This window comes from Candoia aspera, chromosome 1 (assembly GCF_035149785.1).
Source record: "Candoia aspera isolate rCanAsp1 chromosome 1, rCanAsp1.hap2, whole genome shotgun sequence".
Lineage (NCBI taxonomy): Eukaryota > Metazoa > Chordata > Lepidosauria > Squamata > Boidae > Candoia > Candoia aspera.
In genome coordinates, this window is record NC_086153.1 from 305,218,125 (window position 1) to 305,233,512 (window position 15,388).

The 15,388-nt window shown below is 37.4% G+C and overlaps 1 protein-coding gene across 4 annotated transcripts in view; it reads right to left on the minus strand.

The window, feature by feature from the left end:
- Positions 1-15,388, minus strand: part of TTC7B (tetratricopeptide repeat domain 7B) — a 124,153-nt gene that overhangs the window by 100,156 nt on the left and 8,609 nt on the right. For 3 of the 4 annotated variants that reach the window (XM_063290225.1, XM_063290224.1, XM_063290226.1), the window contains exons 2-3: positions 6,590-6,744; positions 3,874-4,042 (exon numbers count right to left, since the gene is read on the minus strand). In XM_063290225.1, the coding sequence (XP_063146295.1) occupies positions 3,874-4,042; positions 6,590-6,744 (324 nt within the window). Of the gene's footprint in view, positions 1-3,873; positions 4,043-6,589; positions 6,745-15,388 lie in introns of those variants that run through there. The other variant, XM_063290227.1, reaches the window with a different exon arrangement.

The following is a 15,388-nucleotide window of genomic DNA, read 5'->3' on the forward strand; positions in this document are numbered from 1 at the left end:
CTTTCAATAAATTCTCAAAATAGATTAGGGACCATTTCATAAATTTTCATATTTATGAATTTTATAAATTCAGTACACTAAAGTAGCTTTTTTCTTGGTAGCACATACATAAAAAATAATTTAAACAGATGCAGGGGTCCATTTGTTCTCAGGAGTTTAATAGGGTCAACTGGATTCCAACAGATGCTACCAAAAATGGTACAAGAGGTTTTGGAAGAACACTTGGGTATGTAAGTTCCTGGTAAGAAAATAAAGTTTTTTTAAATATCACAGCAGCATTAAAACTATAGTTTTTAATGAAATTATAGCACAAATTGAAGAGAACTATCCTCAGTGTATTCAAATTATAAAATAAAATGCAACAAGAGGCTGGTGGCATCTTAAATCTGGAAGAGCAATAGAGGAAGACAGCTCAAGCAGAGCAATTATGATGCTATTCCAATTATTAGTACCAATAAGGAAATACAATAAAATACAATGTGATTAGCAGTAAGACAGTAAAAAAAAAAAAGAAGAGCCAGAGGGCCACTGTAAAGGGAGAGCACAGAAGCAGGATATATAACTCTGCTCCAAACATATGGAAGGCTACAACAGATGTCTAGGTTTTTGGCACAGGTCTCTAGAGAAAGCACAGGCAGCTCCTAAAACCAACACAAGCACAGCTGCAACAAAAACCTATGAATGAACAAAAAGATGGGGAGGAAGCCATTTCCATCACATCCTCCTGGTGTCATGGATCCCCTGATTCACCAGTTCCACATTCACCACCTTCATTAGTCTAAACCCTAACTGTATTAGGGAAATGGGTCCCAATTACTTTTTAAAAACTTGGTTGCTACTGTAGATTTAATCTATCCATTCTAAATTTGCCTGGAAGAATGAATCTATCTATTCTTTTTATCTAAGCTGAATGATTATTCTAAGAAAGAAATGTCTTATTATGAATTTCTGATCAAAGAGATTTTTTAAAAAAGGAAAAAAAATATTCTCCACCTGTTTACTCAAACTGTCATCACCATGATATGCTTGGCTCTAAAAACTGTAAAAACTGTACATTTTTCTGCAGTGCACATAAGTTCTGCAAGTTTATAACTTCTGTATATTGTAGAACAAGGCATATAACTGGCATACAGTTATTCTAGACATCATCATCATAAGCATCAACTATGCCAGTTTTCAGTAAAAACTTCCAAGTGTACAGTATTCTATACCCTGATGAGTATAAACTGCTGTGTTCTCAGAACACTGACCCAGCTTTGTTTAATGCACACACAGTACAAAGAATACATCTTGACCCTTAATCAACACTGCCACCTACAGAAACAAAACAAGCTTTGCACACTTTCACAAATAATGTGGAACTGACCAAAACTAGTATTTGTCCGTGTTTGTCTTATAGATATTGTTCATATTAATAAAGTACATCCATAAGAAAGCAGAAACAAACACTTGGGAAGAGAAATCAGCAATATTCCAAAACTACATTATCTAATCTCACCTCTTGAAAATGCCCAAAGAAATTTATTAAGTATAGAAGAATCTTTGAGTGCTGGAGACCTGGGTATGAAAATTTGATCACATCTATTCCTGTGAGCAATCCATCCATGCCTATTTCAGGAGATAACTGAAATATAAATAATAGCCGCAAATATGCAATTGAAGACTAATAATTACTGTAAAGTCTCCTTTGAATAAAGCTAATTCATACAGGTTTTTTGGTAACACCATGGAAGTTGTTTGCCATTGTTTTCTTCCAAGATATTTTTCCAACTTCCCAATCTAGCCTATAGCCCTGGAATTTTCAGATGTCTATTTGCTTATCTTTTGAGCCTGGAAAAGGTATGCCAGGTACTGTCATCTGCTGAGATGTAATACAGTATAAACTATTAAGAAACATGTAATTGGGGTTACTCTTTTTATTTCCATAGTATTCAAATACATATCAGTGGGAAAGTTCCAGGACATCACTAAGATATTTTGAAATAAAAACTTCATCTAACAATTCAATAAGAGTACTTGCACATGAAGATTCTAAACAGTCTGAAAACAGCTCCAGACCAGAGTTTTCATATCAATATGTGTTAGGTAACACGCCAATTAGCTTGTAGCTTGGTTACAACACAAGAGGAATCATAAAAATTCCATTCACAAGCTTGAGACTCCAGAGTTCTGCAAGGCTTTGGGAGAGCTATTTTCTCATTTGTGGGAATTCTTGCCTCTCCCTATCTCCTGTTGCCTAAACTTGGGAGTTTTCTTTTTTTCATTATATTTATTAAAGACATTAATTACAGTAGTAAAAACAAATACAAACTAAACTCAGAAAAAGAAATAGAAAGAATAAAAAGTGCAAAGAAAGAAAAAGAAAATAAAGAAAAAAAGAAATATGTAAAGAAGTAACTTCCGATCTTCGTCACAACAGGTAAAAACAAACTTGATAACTCTTCGCCCCCTGTAAGGTTACAAACAAATATCTATTCTTCCGATAACCCATCCTTTATCTATATGCAAATCTATAAATCATCAACTTTTCAGTCCTGGTGTCAGCAAAAAGTCTGTAAAGGGTTACCACAGCTTTATAAAAATGATCTTTAATACATGCGGATGTTGTTGTAGGACTTGGTCTCTCTCCAATTTTTATTTTTCCCATTGCAGATGCTTCTTTGAGGCTTTAACAAACCTCTTTTGTAAATCCAGTAAAAAGTCATTATCCAGGTCATTATCTTGGTTTTTCATTTGTATTTCCACTTCTCTATCTTATAATCCACACTTCTGTTATCATCCAGTATTTCTCGTTCTAGTATTTCTGCATTAGATTTAAGATCTTTTGGACACAATCTATCCATAGAAGCAGACATCATTATTGACATTTCTGACATTGTAGCTACTAATGTCTGGTCCCATTCTTCAAAAATCTCCTGACGTATTTCAAACGTTACAGCATTTTGTTCCATTTTGTAAATCACCATACTAACTGAAAACCAAAGGCAAGATTACACTTTTTTTCCCCTTTCCCTTTTCTGCCTGAAATCTTTAGTCTCCTCTAGTGTCCAATTTCTGAAATCATAAAGTCTCAAATTTCTGTCCTGCAGTCTCCTTGTGAGGAGCAGCCATCCAGAGCACCCGTGGGTGATCTCCCATCCTCTCCTTGTCCATAGAGGTTCCGAAGATCCAGTCTACTCTATGGTTCTTCAGTCTTTGTCATGGTCATCTCTTTTTCTTTCTGAGACGTGTTTAGTTCACCATGCCTCTCCCGGAAGTCCCGAGTGGCTCCTACATTCCAGTTTTCTGGCAGAGTTCAAAGCTACTCCTATTAAAAAGTTTCACAAACGTAGTAAAAGGATTGATTCCGCACCCTCATTTTCAGGTCAAAATATACATAATAAATCCAACCTTAATTTTTCTAGTCAGATGCTAGCCAGTTTAACACATGGGAATTTTTATACAGGAGGAATGATGTCTCCATAGTCAGGCAACCTTCTTGTTGTTACAACAGCTCACATTTTTGGGAAAAAGGCCAAACACAGACAGTGGAAAAGGCAAACTGTATAGTTCATGTGAAGGGAATGATTTCATCATAATCTGTGACTCTAATATGACACTTTTCACAGAAGCAAACCTTCTGCATAGAACCAACTGTAAGTGTATTTTGAATGAGTATGGAGCATATAGGTTAAATTTAAAAAGTATTCATTTTTGATTGTATGCTTTTAAACCAAATTTGCTAGCCTCCTTATCTTTACTAATAATGCATCCCTCTCCTTGCTATATGTCTTAGAATCAACAGCACACTTGCCACCAAGTTTCAGTGTGGTGAGAAATGAAAAACATTTAAAGAGGGAGAGCAAGTCACAATTACACTGAAAACTATCTTACCTTTGGTTGAATATGCTTCAGCAATCATCCTCAAGCGATAAGGAGGTACAGCAGCAAGCTGCAGGTCATCAATTCCCACCTTAGCATATGTATTAAGAGCTTCTTTGTAATCGCCTTCTACATAATTTAATTTGGCCATAACTAAATGGGCTTCTTGTAAAAACTCTGGCTAGAAAAAAAATGAGGGCAAGCAGCAGGTATTAGATACAAGGTGGTATCATACATGGGATTTTTAAACTTTTTCAGGCCACAGAACTTACTGGTTAAAAAGAAAAATCCCCAGAACCTCTGATCAACAGGCAAAATTCTAGTGATAGAAAATTGGCTGTATTCAAAATCCCATTTAGTTCTCATGGCAACCTAGGGTCCTGTGAAACAGTTTCAAAAACCCTGATATACTATTCTAACATTCTTTATTCCTTAAATTGATTTATAAGTTATATCTATAGCCTTAAGGGCTAAAGGTGGTCTATATTACACTCCCATTACCAGTTTTATTTCCACAAGAACGCTATGAAAAAGAAAAGTGACCAGTGTTATCTAAAAATTTACTACTGTAATTTCTAAAATAACCTTTTTAAAAGAAGCATTTTAATATTAAGTAAACAATTGACATATAACTATAAAACTTTATAGTTTTAAAAATAGGAACCTTTGTAACTAAAATCAAGAGAAGCAACTTCTTTTTAGCACCAAAATTACAATATGCTTTTGTATTTTTAATAAGAATATACAGAAAAAAGCTGGGTAAATTTTAATCTTCCAACAAAGTCATAATCCTGCTATAAACAACTATCTGTTAATGTGAACAAATTAGTAATATTGCCCTTTTGGACTTAAAATACACATTAGCAATACTAGTACTGCAGTCTAACAAAATAATTACCATGTAATGGGGGCAGGGAGGGAGTGAAATATTTATTTATTAAAGCATTAATATGCTGCTCAACTATGTGACTCTGGGCAGTGTACAAAGAAAGCGAATACCATAATCAATCAATAACATACTTCATTAAAACATTGTAAACCAGTAAGATGGTGATCAGAACTGAACTCATCAATTGGGAACTCAACCTATCCTGACCCAAGGCTCAGAGAAAGTGCCAGATCTTAACTGCCTTCCTAAAATTCTGTAGGATTGGGCAAAAATGTCAGGAAGAAGATTGTTCCAAAGGGCAGAGGTGAGCCCCCAACAGTGTGTGTGAGATGGGTAGATACTCTCAGGTGCAGGAAGTCCTACAGACAACCTAGTCCTATGCCATATACAGCTGTATATGGCATAGAACCATATAAACCAGAACCCTGAATTGCAGCCAGAAGCCTGCTGGGGGCTAGCACAGCTCATGGAGTAGAAGTGTTACATGGGTGTAACAAGGGATGTTCATAACTACCTACACCACCAACTGACTGCATTCTGGACCAACTGAAGCTTCTGGATAGTCTTAAGGCAGCCCCATGTATAGCACATTGCAATAATCCAATTGGGAAATGATTAAGGGATGAGTGACTGTGAGCAGGGCCCCTGAATCCAGGAATGGGCGCAACTGGCACACAAGATGAAGTTCTGCAAAGACTCCCCTGGACACAGGTGCCACCTGCTCTTCTGCATGAGCTCTAAGTCCAGAAGCCCACAAAATTCCGCACTGAATCCGAGCAAATCCAAGCAAGGCAGTGCAACCCAATCTAGATTCAAGGATGAAATCTGTCCAATTCCCAGATCTATGGAGCCTAATGTTATGGCTGTTCTTCCCCATCTAGAACCCCACTGCCTCCAGACACTGGGATAGAACCCTGACAGCTGCATTTGAACAGGCGGGGGCAGAGATATACAACGGAGTACTGATGATACTGTACCCACACCAATGGATGAACCACCCCAGCAGTTTCATGTAAATATTAGGGAGGAAAGTGAAGCCCTGAGCCATCCCACAAAGTAAGAATCCTGGACTAGACTACTCTCCTCCCCTCCCCCATAACAACTGGACTGCATTATCCTTATCCCAAGCCTGCCAACAAGTTTTAGAAGTATATCCTGGTCTGAAACCTGACTGAAAGGAGTCCAGAGAATCTGCTTCCTCCATGACCCTCTGGAGCTGCAAGGTAACCAAATAGAACATGCAATATCAAAACTCCATAGGATATACAATACCAAAACTCACATCGTACTGCTGATATCATCAAGAAGACAACAAAATCTGGAACTTAAAACAGTCTTGAACTTAAGAGAAATTAATTTAGCCCCAACAAAAACTGAGCTTCAGATTAAATTATTTTAGTTCCAAATAATATCTGAAGAAGCTCAAACATCATTATAAATTAATTGGTGGTAGTTGATCTATCACTGGTAATGACCGCCTTTAAAAAATGAAGCCCTTTCATCCTTATAGCTTCATCCTTGATTTTATTACTCAAGCTTTTGTCCCTCACCTGTCACCTCCAGATGTTTTAGCCTGAAACCTCCACTGATAATTTGTCATGCTAAGTAGGGCTAATCATACTGGAGGCCCCCAGGTCAGGGAAGACTATGCTTAATGTGCTGTAAAACTGGAAGAACAGGGTGGACGACTGAGAACTCTGATACACGGAATATATATAAAAGTTAGCTCTACATTGTAATAATATAAATGATTCAGCTAAGCATTTTAAAAGCAACATTACTTATTCCTACATTGCTCAAACGTCAAGCTCCCAGCTATCACAATGGAAACACAAATACCTTTAAATTTCCACGATCAAGTGCTGCGGTGAGATGTTTCCTGACTTCAATTAATTTTGGTCGGGGCCCACAAGGACTTGCACCCTGTTTTAGAGGATTCACCTTCAGAAAAAGTTCTAGCTTGGATTCTCCGAGGAGGAGTTCTGCCATGTCATCTATAGAGAGAGGCAAAATCATTACGTAGTTAAACAGCAGTAACGTTCTAGTAACTCTTGGTACCACTATGACATGACACAAAAACCCATCAATCATAAAAATTTAAGAAGATGACTACCTTTTAAGCAGCCTCACAGCACATCTTCTGGAGTGGGCACTCACCCTTATAATGAGATAAATTTCACTTCATAACAGTGCCTGAAGAGGCCTAGTGTGTGTGTGTTACATTAGGGTCTAAGAAAATTTAAATTCAGAAAGGATGGGTTCACATGTTGTGCTAAACCGTATAATATGGTTCACTTGGTCTTTATAGGCAGTCTTCACTTAATGACCCTAATTGGGGCCAGCAACTCCACTTAGCGACAGCAGTTCCGACAATCCCAGTTGCTGTCACTGAGTGAATCCCACACGGTCGTTAGGCGAGGACTCACCTGGTTCCAAGCCATTATTGGAAAAAGGTAAGAGACTGCCTCCACTTCAACTCCCCAATCCACCTATCTCCCCATCTCTGCCCTTTTGGCCGCCTGCCTACCCACTGCCGCCAGCTGCCCCTGCCGCCCAGCTCTGCCCGCTGCACCACATGCCACTACTGTATAGGCCGGGGCCTTCTTTCACGTCGCCTTCTTTCGCACCAGTGCAGCTGGGACCTTCTCTCTCATGCCAGCTGGGACTCCTCTCGCATGCAAGCCAGGGCCTCTATTTGCATGCTGGCCAGGGTCTTCTTTCACAAAAGGACCCAGCCGGCACACAAAAGAAGGCCCCAGCTTCACTGGCGCAAAAGGACCCTTGGAATCAAGACCTTCTTTTGCACCAGTGCAGCTGGGGCCTTCCTTCACGAAAGAAGACCCTGGCTGGCATGCAAAAGAAGGCCCTGACCAGCAGGCAAACAGAGGCCCTGGCTGGTGCGCAAACAGAGACCCTGACTGGGAAGTGAGAGAAGGCCCTAGTTGCACCAGCACAAAAGAAGGTGGCATGAAAGAAGGCCCCGGCTAGTACAGCAGTGGTGTGTGTTGTGGCAGGCAGGGTCAGACAGCAGTGGCAGCAGATAGGCAGGCAGCAAAAAGGTGGTTGTAAATGTGGGTGGGCCCAAATTTTGTTCACATGACCATGGGGCGCTGAAATGGCCCAAACTTCAAGGACCAGTCGTAAGTCCCTTCATTCAGCACCGTCGTAACTTTGAATGGCCACTGCACAAATGGACATTAAGCGAGGCCTACCTGTATTTAGCCTTTATAGTTTATGGCCCAGCATTGTGGCTTAGTCAGTAAAACATGGTTAAAGCATTCCATAGCTTAGCACTAGTGATGCCAGTACTGCCTTTTGTCCATGTATTTCCTTAATATTTCTATTTCCCCCATTATCAGAATACTTTTCCATCACAATGTATCAGAATTAGGGATTAGCAGTTTTCATAATCTACAGAGATTAAACAAATTCATCTTTTTAATATATGCACAAACAGCACACAAACAATTTGGCTCCTGAATATGGTAGTTCTCCCTTTCTCATTTTTATTGTGCCCATCCTTTAATCTCTCTACATTGTGTGTTTGTGTGCGTGCATGTGTGTGTGTGTATGGATGGGTGGAATAATTAATAGTACAACAGCCTTACTAAAGTAGGTGTAACATAATAAGCAGCAGATATGGGGTGTGGTTGCTTTAATGATAAAGATGCTTCGTATATTATTTAATCTGGAAGTACCTTGATTCATCTATTATACAGCACACAAATAAGCTAACTGTCTGTAATCACATATTGTTATTGATACTTCGAGCACCAATTGTCTACATGTTTGCTTAATGAAACCTGCAACAGCAGAAAGATTTATGCTTTTGCTTACTTGCCAGGAATCTGGGAGAGCCACATTCAGGGAACTCTTGTCTGATTTATGGGTAAACAAGACTATAAATCTATCTCTTGTTAACAATCTACATCATAGCCCAAAGATAGTCTTCTGTACAATAATTAGTGAAGTGACATGAATGGCTCCTCATATGTTACTGAAATGGAAGTGCAAATAGTATTCTATGAATTCCTTAGCCTTATCTTTCTCACTCACCCACAGGGAATAGTTAAATTTTCAATAATCACTTTGCTGAAGCTGGAATTAAGTAATTGCAATCAGCGCCTGTGACGTCTGGCTCTAGGAGTGAGTTGGAGAGCTGGTATCGAAGGTGAGGACAGACCAAGCAATAAATCATTCTGATATTTATGCCTCTTGAAACTCAAACGAAATGTTACAATGCAACTGAGTGTAACTTTAATCCAACAGCTGCTTCTAGTTTGCAAAGCAACTTCAGGAAACAAGGACTATTCAGTTAATGCAGGCAGGAGCAAAAGGTACTTGATCTTTCCCAGCATGCCTATTTTTCTCTCTGAAACAGCCCCTAAAATTTTAGACAATTGCTCTTATTTATTATAAGGCAATAAATGGTTCCCCATACAGCTCACAAACACATTAAAATACAGCATAATAAATAATCCATTTAAAATACCATGCATCTCATCCATAAAATGCAAAGATAGTTCACTTGTACCTTGAATTCCAGGGGTTCTAAAGTTTGGAGGAGTTTCAAACAAAAATGGGCTGCTGAAAGAATTAATATCCCAGCTTGCTCCCTTCTAAACTATGTATTACACTACTCGAAAGGCACTCTCCACAAGAGAAATATCTCTTAGGATATCATTACATGAGGCTGCATTATAAATATTTAATTTAGGCTTTACTTTGAAGAGCAATTTCCATTTTGAAACAAAAAGAAATTATTTGCTTTTATAACAGCTGTAACATTTTTTTAAAAAAAATGTTCATATCAAACTTATACAGCTATTCACAGGTGAATCACAGAATGGTCTTTAATGTACTTTTCTAAAAAACAATTTTACTTCAACTTCAATCTATATCCTGGAAATGCTAAAATAAGACTTCCAAAATAAGAGCTGAGTTCTGTAATATATAAACCTGTAGAAGAATGATTATGAGAAATATATTGCCCCTTCTCTTACTTCTTCCCAAACCTTGGACTATTTTGTGTCTGTACAAAGCTGAGATTTGACAGGATGTATTTTCATTAATATTGTCATTATCCTTGAAAGCATTCATCTTTTCTGCAATTATTTAGAAATGTAGACTAAAAAGAATTTATGTTGTGATTTCCTCCACAAAGCACATTCAAAGTGAAGGTAATTCTTCCTGCCTTGACTTTGAATTGACTGATCTATGATGCCATGTGATCAGATATTCTGGCTATGTAACAGCAAGGTATCATCCACTTCCTTCATAATCTCTGATAGACTGGGATAATGAAACCAAGTTAAATAAAGGAAGATCAGAAGAGAGTGAAAATACTATATATTAATGGGATTAAAATTAAGTAATTTTGGCAGTGTTTCAGTATTAAGTGCTATTGATATTAGATGACAACTTTATTTTGAACAACTACATTTCAAAATTCATCCTTTAAAAAAATAATAAATACCATTACTGAAGAAAACCAGATAGGCTTTTATAGAACACAGCTCAAGACTGACAAGAGTTATTAACGTTTCACTATTTGTTTAAAAATACTTTTCATTCCATCACACACACACACACACACACCAGTTTGGAAAAAAATAATTCCTACTTCACCACTGAGTCTTTCTTTCGCAAGCCTTTTTAAATCTATTGTTTACAGCACAGGAAGCCAGCAAGTTAAGGAGGCTTCTAATGGTAATACCATCACTTGCAAAATTTAAGAACTTGCCCACATTCAAATTTTATCAGTTAAAAACATTTCAGTTGCAGTCACAATAACTATTTCCTGTTTAGAGTTCTATAGTTCTAACAGTAGGGTCATATATTTAGTATTTGATATTCAGGCACTGCATATTCCAAATATAAGTAACAGATACTCCTACTTAAAGATGTTTACTTATATGACATAACACAACAACAGTTTGCTTATACTATAAAAAATCAGTGAAAAGCAGGATACAGATAATGACACAGTATAGATATGAAAATACAGAAGAAGTGGTAAAGAAATGCAGTTCTCTCTTAGGAAGAGAAATTGCTGGAACTAGAAATAAGTAATTTGCACCAGTGTGGCACTGCACAGATATTATTTAGTAACTGAATTATATAAATAAAATTTAATTATGGAAAAACAGAGTTAGGAACAAATCCATGACTTTAACATGGTAAGAAATACATTGATTATGTGCCATCAAGTCAGTGTCGATTCTTAGCACCACTGTGGTGGAATTCAGCGCTGCCACTGGTTCCCAGGAAGGAGTGAACGCATTCTAAGCTGATAAGAGGGCTCGCAGTCTAGAGAGTCTGGCAGGGGGTCAAAGAGAGTCAGGGTAGCCCTGCCCTAGACTCTCCTAGGTTATTTCCCCATAGGTTAGTTAGGATAGCTTTAGTCTGGCGAGATTCTGTCTATACGGTGAGAACAATAAAGAACTAGAGTTGGAATACACTGACTCGGCATAGTTTCTTGGCCTGTTTCTGACAACCACATAGATTTTCTCCAAGAGAATCTGTTCTCAGCCTGGTTGTTAAGGTTTTCCAATGGTGCATTTATTACTGTTGTAAATGATAGTCATCCTCTTCTCTTTCCTGCCAGCTATATAGACTTCTCCAGAGAGGTAGATCTTTGCATAATGTGTATGATAGTTTGAGCCTGGTCGTTTGTGTCTCAAATGAAAATTCTAGGTTGATTTGTTGTTTTTTTAATAATTTTTATTAAAAAAAGATTTTATAAAGATTTTAAAAACTGCAGAAACATAGAAGAAAAAGAAAAAGATTATAAAGTGGTAAAAGAAAACGTGAATAACAAAAAAGCAAGAAAAAAAAGGTATCTAAAGAAGTGACTTCCAATCTTTTTTGCAGTAGTTACAAACATAGCATTTACCATCTCCACCCTCCCATATTGCATATCATAGTTCCCTTCTTCACATAAACAAATCTTTTTAATCAATAAATCCCAAAAGCAGTTCATTTTTGTCCATTTTCAGCAAAGTCTATAAAGGGTTTCCAGTCTTTTATAGAAGATTGTAGTTCCCTCAAGTCAATTTAACCATTTCTGCAAACTCTTCACAATCCATTCCTCCATTACTGGTGTTTCTGTAGTCTTCCATCCTTGTGCATATAATAACCTCACTGCAGTTACCATATATAAAACCAATTGTGCATGAGCTTTTTCTAGCTGAGAGTCCATAAGTCCTAGTAAGAAAAATTGTTTTCATTTGAAAGTTCATTTTTAAAACTCTCTGCATCACCATATGCATTTGTATCCAGTATCTTTTTGCTTTTTCACAAGTCCACCATGCATAATAAAATGTTCATGTTTTTCACATTTCCAACAGTGATTTGAAGTACTTTTATACTTCTTAGACAATTTCTCTGGTGTCATATACCAATGTTGTTGTTGCTGTTAGTTGCCATCAAGTCGTTAAAACTCATGGCGACCCTATGTAAAACAGAATAAAATGCTGTTCGGTCTTGTGCCATATGCCTGACTGTTCCAATGTCTGCATCCATTGTTGTGGTAATTGTATCAATCCATTGCATTGAAGGTCTTCCTCTTTTCCGCTGGCCGACTTTAACAAACATGATGTCCTTTTCAAGCGATCAGTCTTTCCTGATGATGTGTCCAAAGTATGAGAGTCAGAGCTTAGTTATCTTCACCTCTAGGGAACATTCTGGTTATATTTTGTTCTAAAACTGATTTGTTTGTTCTTCTGGCAGTCCATGGTATTTTCAATTATCTTTGCCAACACAGTTCGAATGCATCAATTCTTCTATCTTCCTTTTTTAAGGTCCAACTTTCACAGGCATATGTGGCAATTGAGAAGACCATGGCGTGAGTCAGACGCACCTTTGTTTTTGAACTAACGTCTTTACTTCTGAAAACTTTAGATAGGCCTTTGATGGCAGATTTTCCCAGCATGATACGTAGTTTGATTTCTTGATTACTACTTCCCTTCGCATTGATCATTGATCCGATTAGAATGAAATCGTTGATGACTTCAATTTCTTCTCCATTTATTGTGACAATGTTTATTGGTCCATTTGTGAGAATCGTCTTCTTCACATTCAGTAGTCCGTACTGCTGACTACAATCTTGATCTTCATCAGCAAGTACTTCAAGTCTTCATTTCTAGCAAGCAAAGTTATATCATCTGCATATCGCAGGTTATTAATGAGTCTTCCACCAATTCTGATACCCCGTTCTTCTTCGTACATTCCTGCTTCTCAAATTATTTGTTCAGCATACATATTGAGTAAGTAGGGTGAAAGTATACAACCTTGCTGCACACCTTTTCCAATTTTGAACCACTCAGTATCACCATTTTCTAACAACTGCTTCTTGATCTGTGTACAGGTTCCGCATGACCTGTCCACCATGGGTAACCCTTTTGGTAGTAGAACTACTGGTAGCATAGCTTCCAGCATCCTAGCAACACACAAGCCACCACAATATGACAAACTGACAGACAGGTGGTGGTCATATACCAATGGTACATCATTTTTAAAAAGTTTTCTTTTAAATTGTAACACACTAGCTTAATTTGTTTAATAATTTATTTGGGTTTTTTGGCTAGCCATGGTATTCTCATGAGTCTTCTCTAACACCAATTTCAAAAGTGTTAATCCTTTTTCTAGCCTGCTTCTTGAAAGTCCAACTTTTGCTTCAATAGAGTTTCAGATGGAAAAACATTGCCTGTATGATTCTGATCTTTATAGGTATAGACATGCCCCATCATCTGATTATCTTTTCCAAAGCCTTCACTACTACTTTACCAAGTGCTAATTTGCAGCATGTTTCTTGACTTCTGAGTTCCTGTACCGTTAACGGTTGATTCTAAAACCTATACACCACTTCCATCTCTTCATTGTCAATATTAAGGCTGTTTGCTGTACCCGTTGTCATTTGTGTAATCTTTTTACATTTAATCTTAGTCCCTTTTTTCATTCCTTGACTTTCCTTATTTAAGCTTCCAGATCCTTTGCATTTTCAACTATCAGAGTAGTGTCATCAGCATAGTGAAGGTTAGTGATGTTTCTTCCTCCAATTTTAAAACCACACCCATCTTCTTTCAGATCAGCTTCCCTCAATAGATACTCTGCATATAGTATGAATAAATAAGGGAAGAATATATAGCATTGACTCATTCCTTTGCTAACCTGCAGCCAGTCTGTTTCACCATGTTCTGTCCATACTGTGGTTGCATGAGGACAATGGGACATGATAGACACAGCTGAAGGCCCTTCTATAATCAGTGAAGCATGTGCTTCTTTCTGGTATTCTTTGGCTTTCTCAATTATCCAGCAGGCATCAGTAATAATGTCTTCAGACTTTTCTAAAGTCAGCTTCATTCCCATGTAGGACTCTAATCTGTGTTGGATGATCCTAAGCATTCTTTTTTTAGAGTGTGAAATTAAGGATATTGTACGAGTTCACATACTATGCTAAGTCTCCTTTCTTTGCTGTCGGTAAGTAGACTGACCTCTTCCAATCTGTTGGCCATTGCGTTGTTCTCCAGGTTTGCTGGCATAACTTGGTTTGAACCTTTACTGAATCTTCTTCTGTTGCTCACCATAATCTTGTAGATATTCCATAAATTCCTGTAGCCTTCTGACTTGGTAATGACTGGAGTGTTGATCTAACTTCATCTTCCAGTACGATAGATTCTTGTAAGTACGGAATATCTTCTTAGGTAATTTGGATTTTGACATCTCTACTGTACTGAAGTTCTGCATATTTCATCTTTGTTTGATCTTCTTTGGATTATTTATCCATTGGTATCCTTTACCACACCAATTTGAGATTGGTATATTCAGAGATCTCAGAAAAACGCTGCTGGAACTGTAGTTTGAACTTGGAAAATATACCCGTTGCAAATTTGTGTGGAAATGGTGATCTCACTTCTTGTTTTAATTTTTGACAGCATGGGAAGTGTATAAAGCAGCTTGGTATTACTTGTGATTTCAATATTAGTTGTCATTAAAATAATTTTACTGCAATATAAGTTTTGCCTATATAAGTGCTGTTTTGCCTTGTAATTTTAGGTTGAATTCATTAAGAAACATTATTAAGTCTGCAGCAAAAGCTAAGTTCCAAAGCCATTCAGTGTTCAATAATAGTGGTTGAGGACAGTTCTCATTCAGAGAAAATTCAATTGCGGCCCTGTGCTCAAAAAATCACAAACTTTACCACTGTTAAGCCATCCGACTGCTGTGTGGTAGGGCAGGGTCAGGATATTCAGCTTCTAATTCTGACAAAATTTCATTGAACTGACTATAGTTAAGTCCTCAAGAGCAAATGAAGTTCACTGTTGACACTACTGGTTCATTAACACTTGATAGATTCAAATATTTTCCACAAAGTACCTGCTGACGAATAATACAATGAATAATCATAGGCTTTAAACACCTTAGATTTTTACAAGCTTAGTATATTTGTCCAACTAAGCCTTTTTCTGCTCCACACATATTTTTACCACCATCAGTTGTAACACATTTTAGCAGATTCCATTTCAGTTTGTACTGAATTAGTGTTTTCTCTACTTCTTTGAAAATATTCTCACCTGTAGCTGATTCATAGAGGCTAATTCTTCAGTCACTTCAAACTCAGCACTGACTCCTCAAATA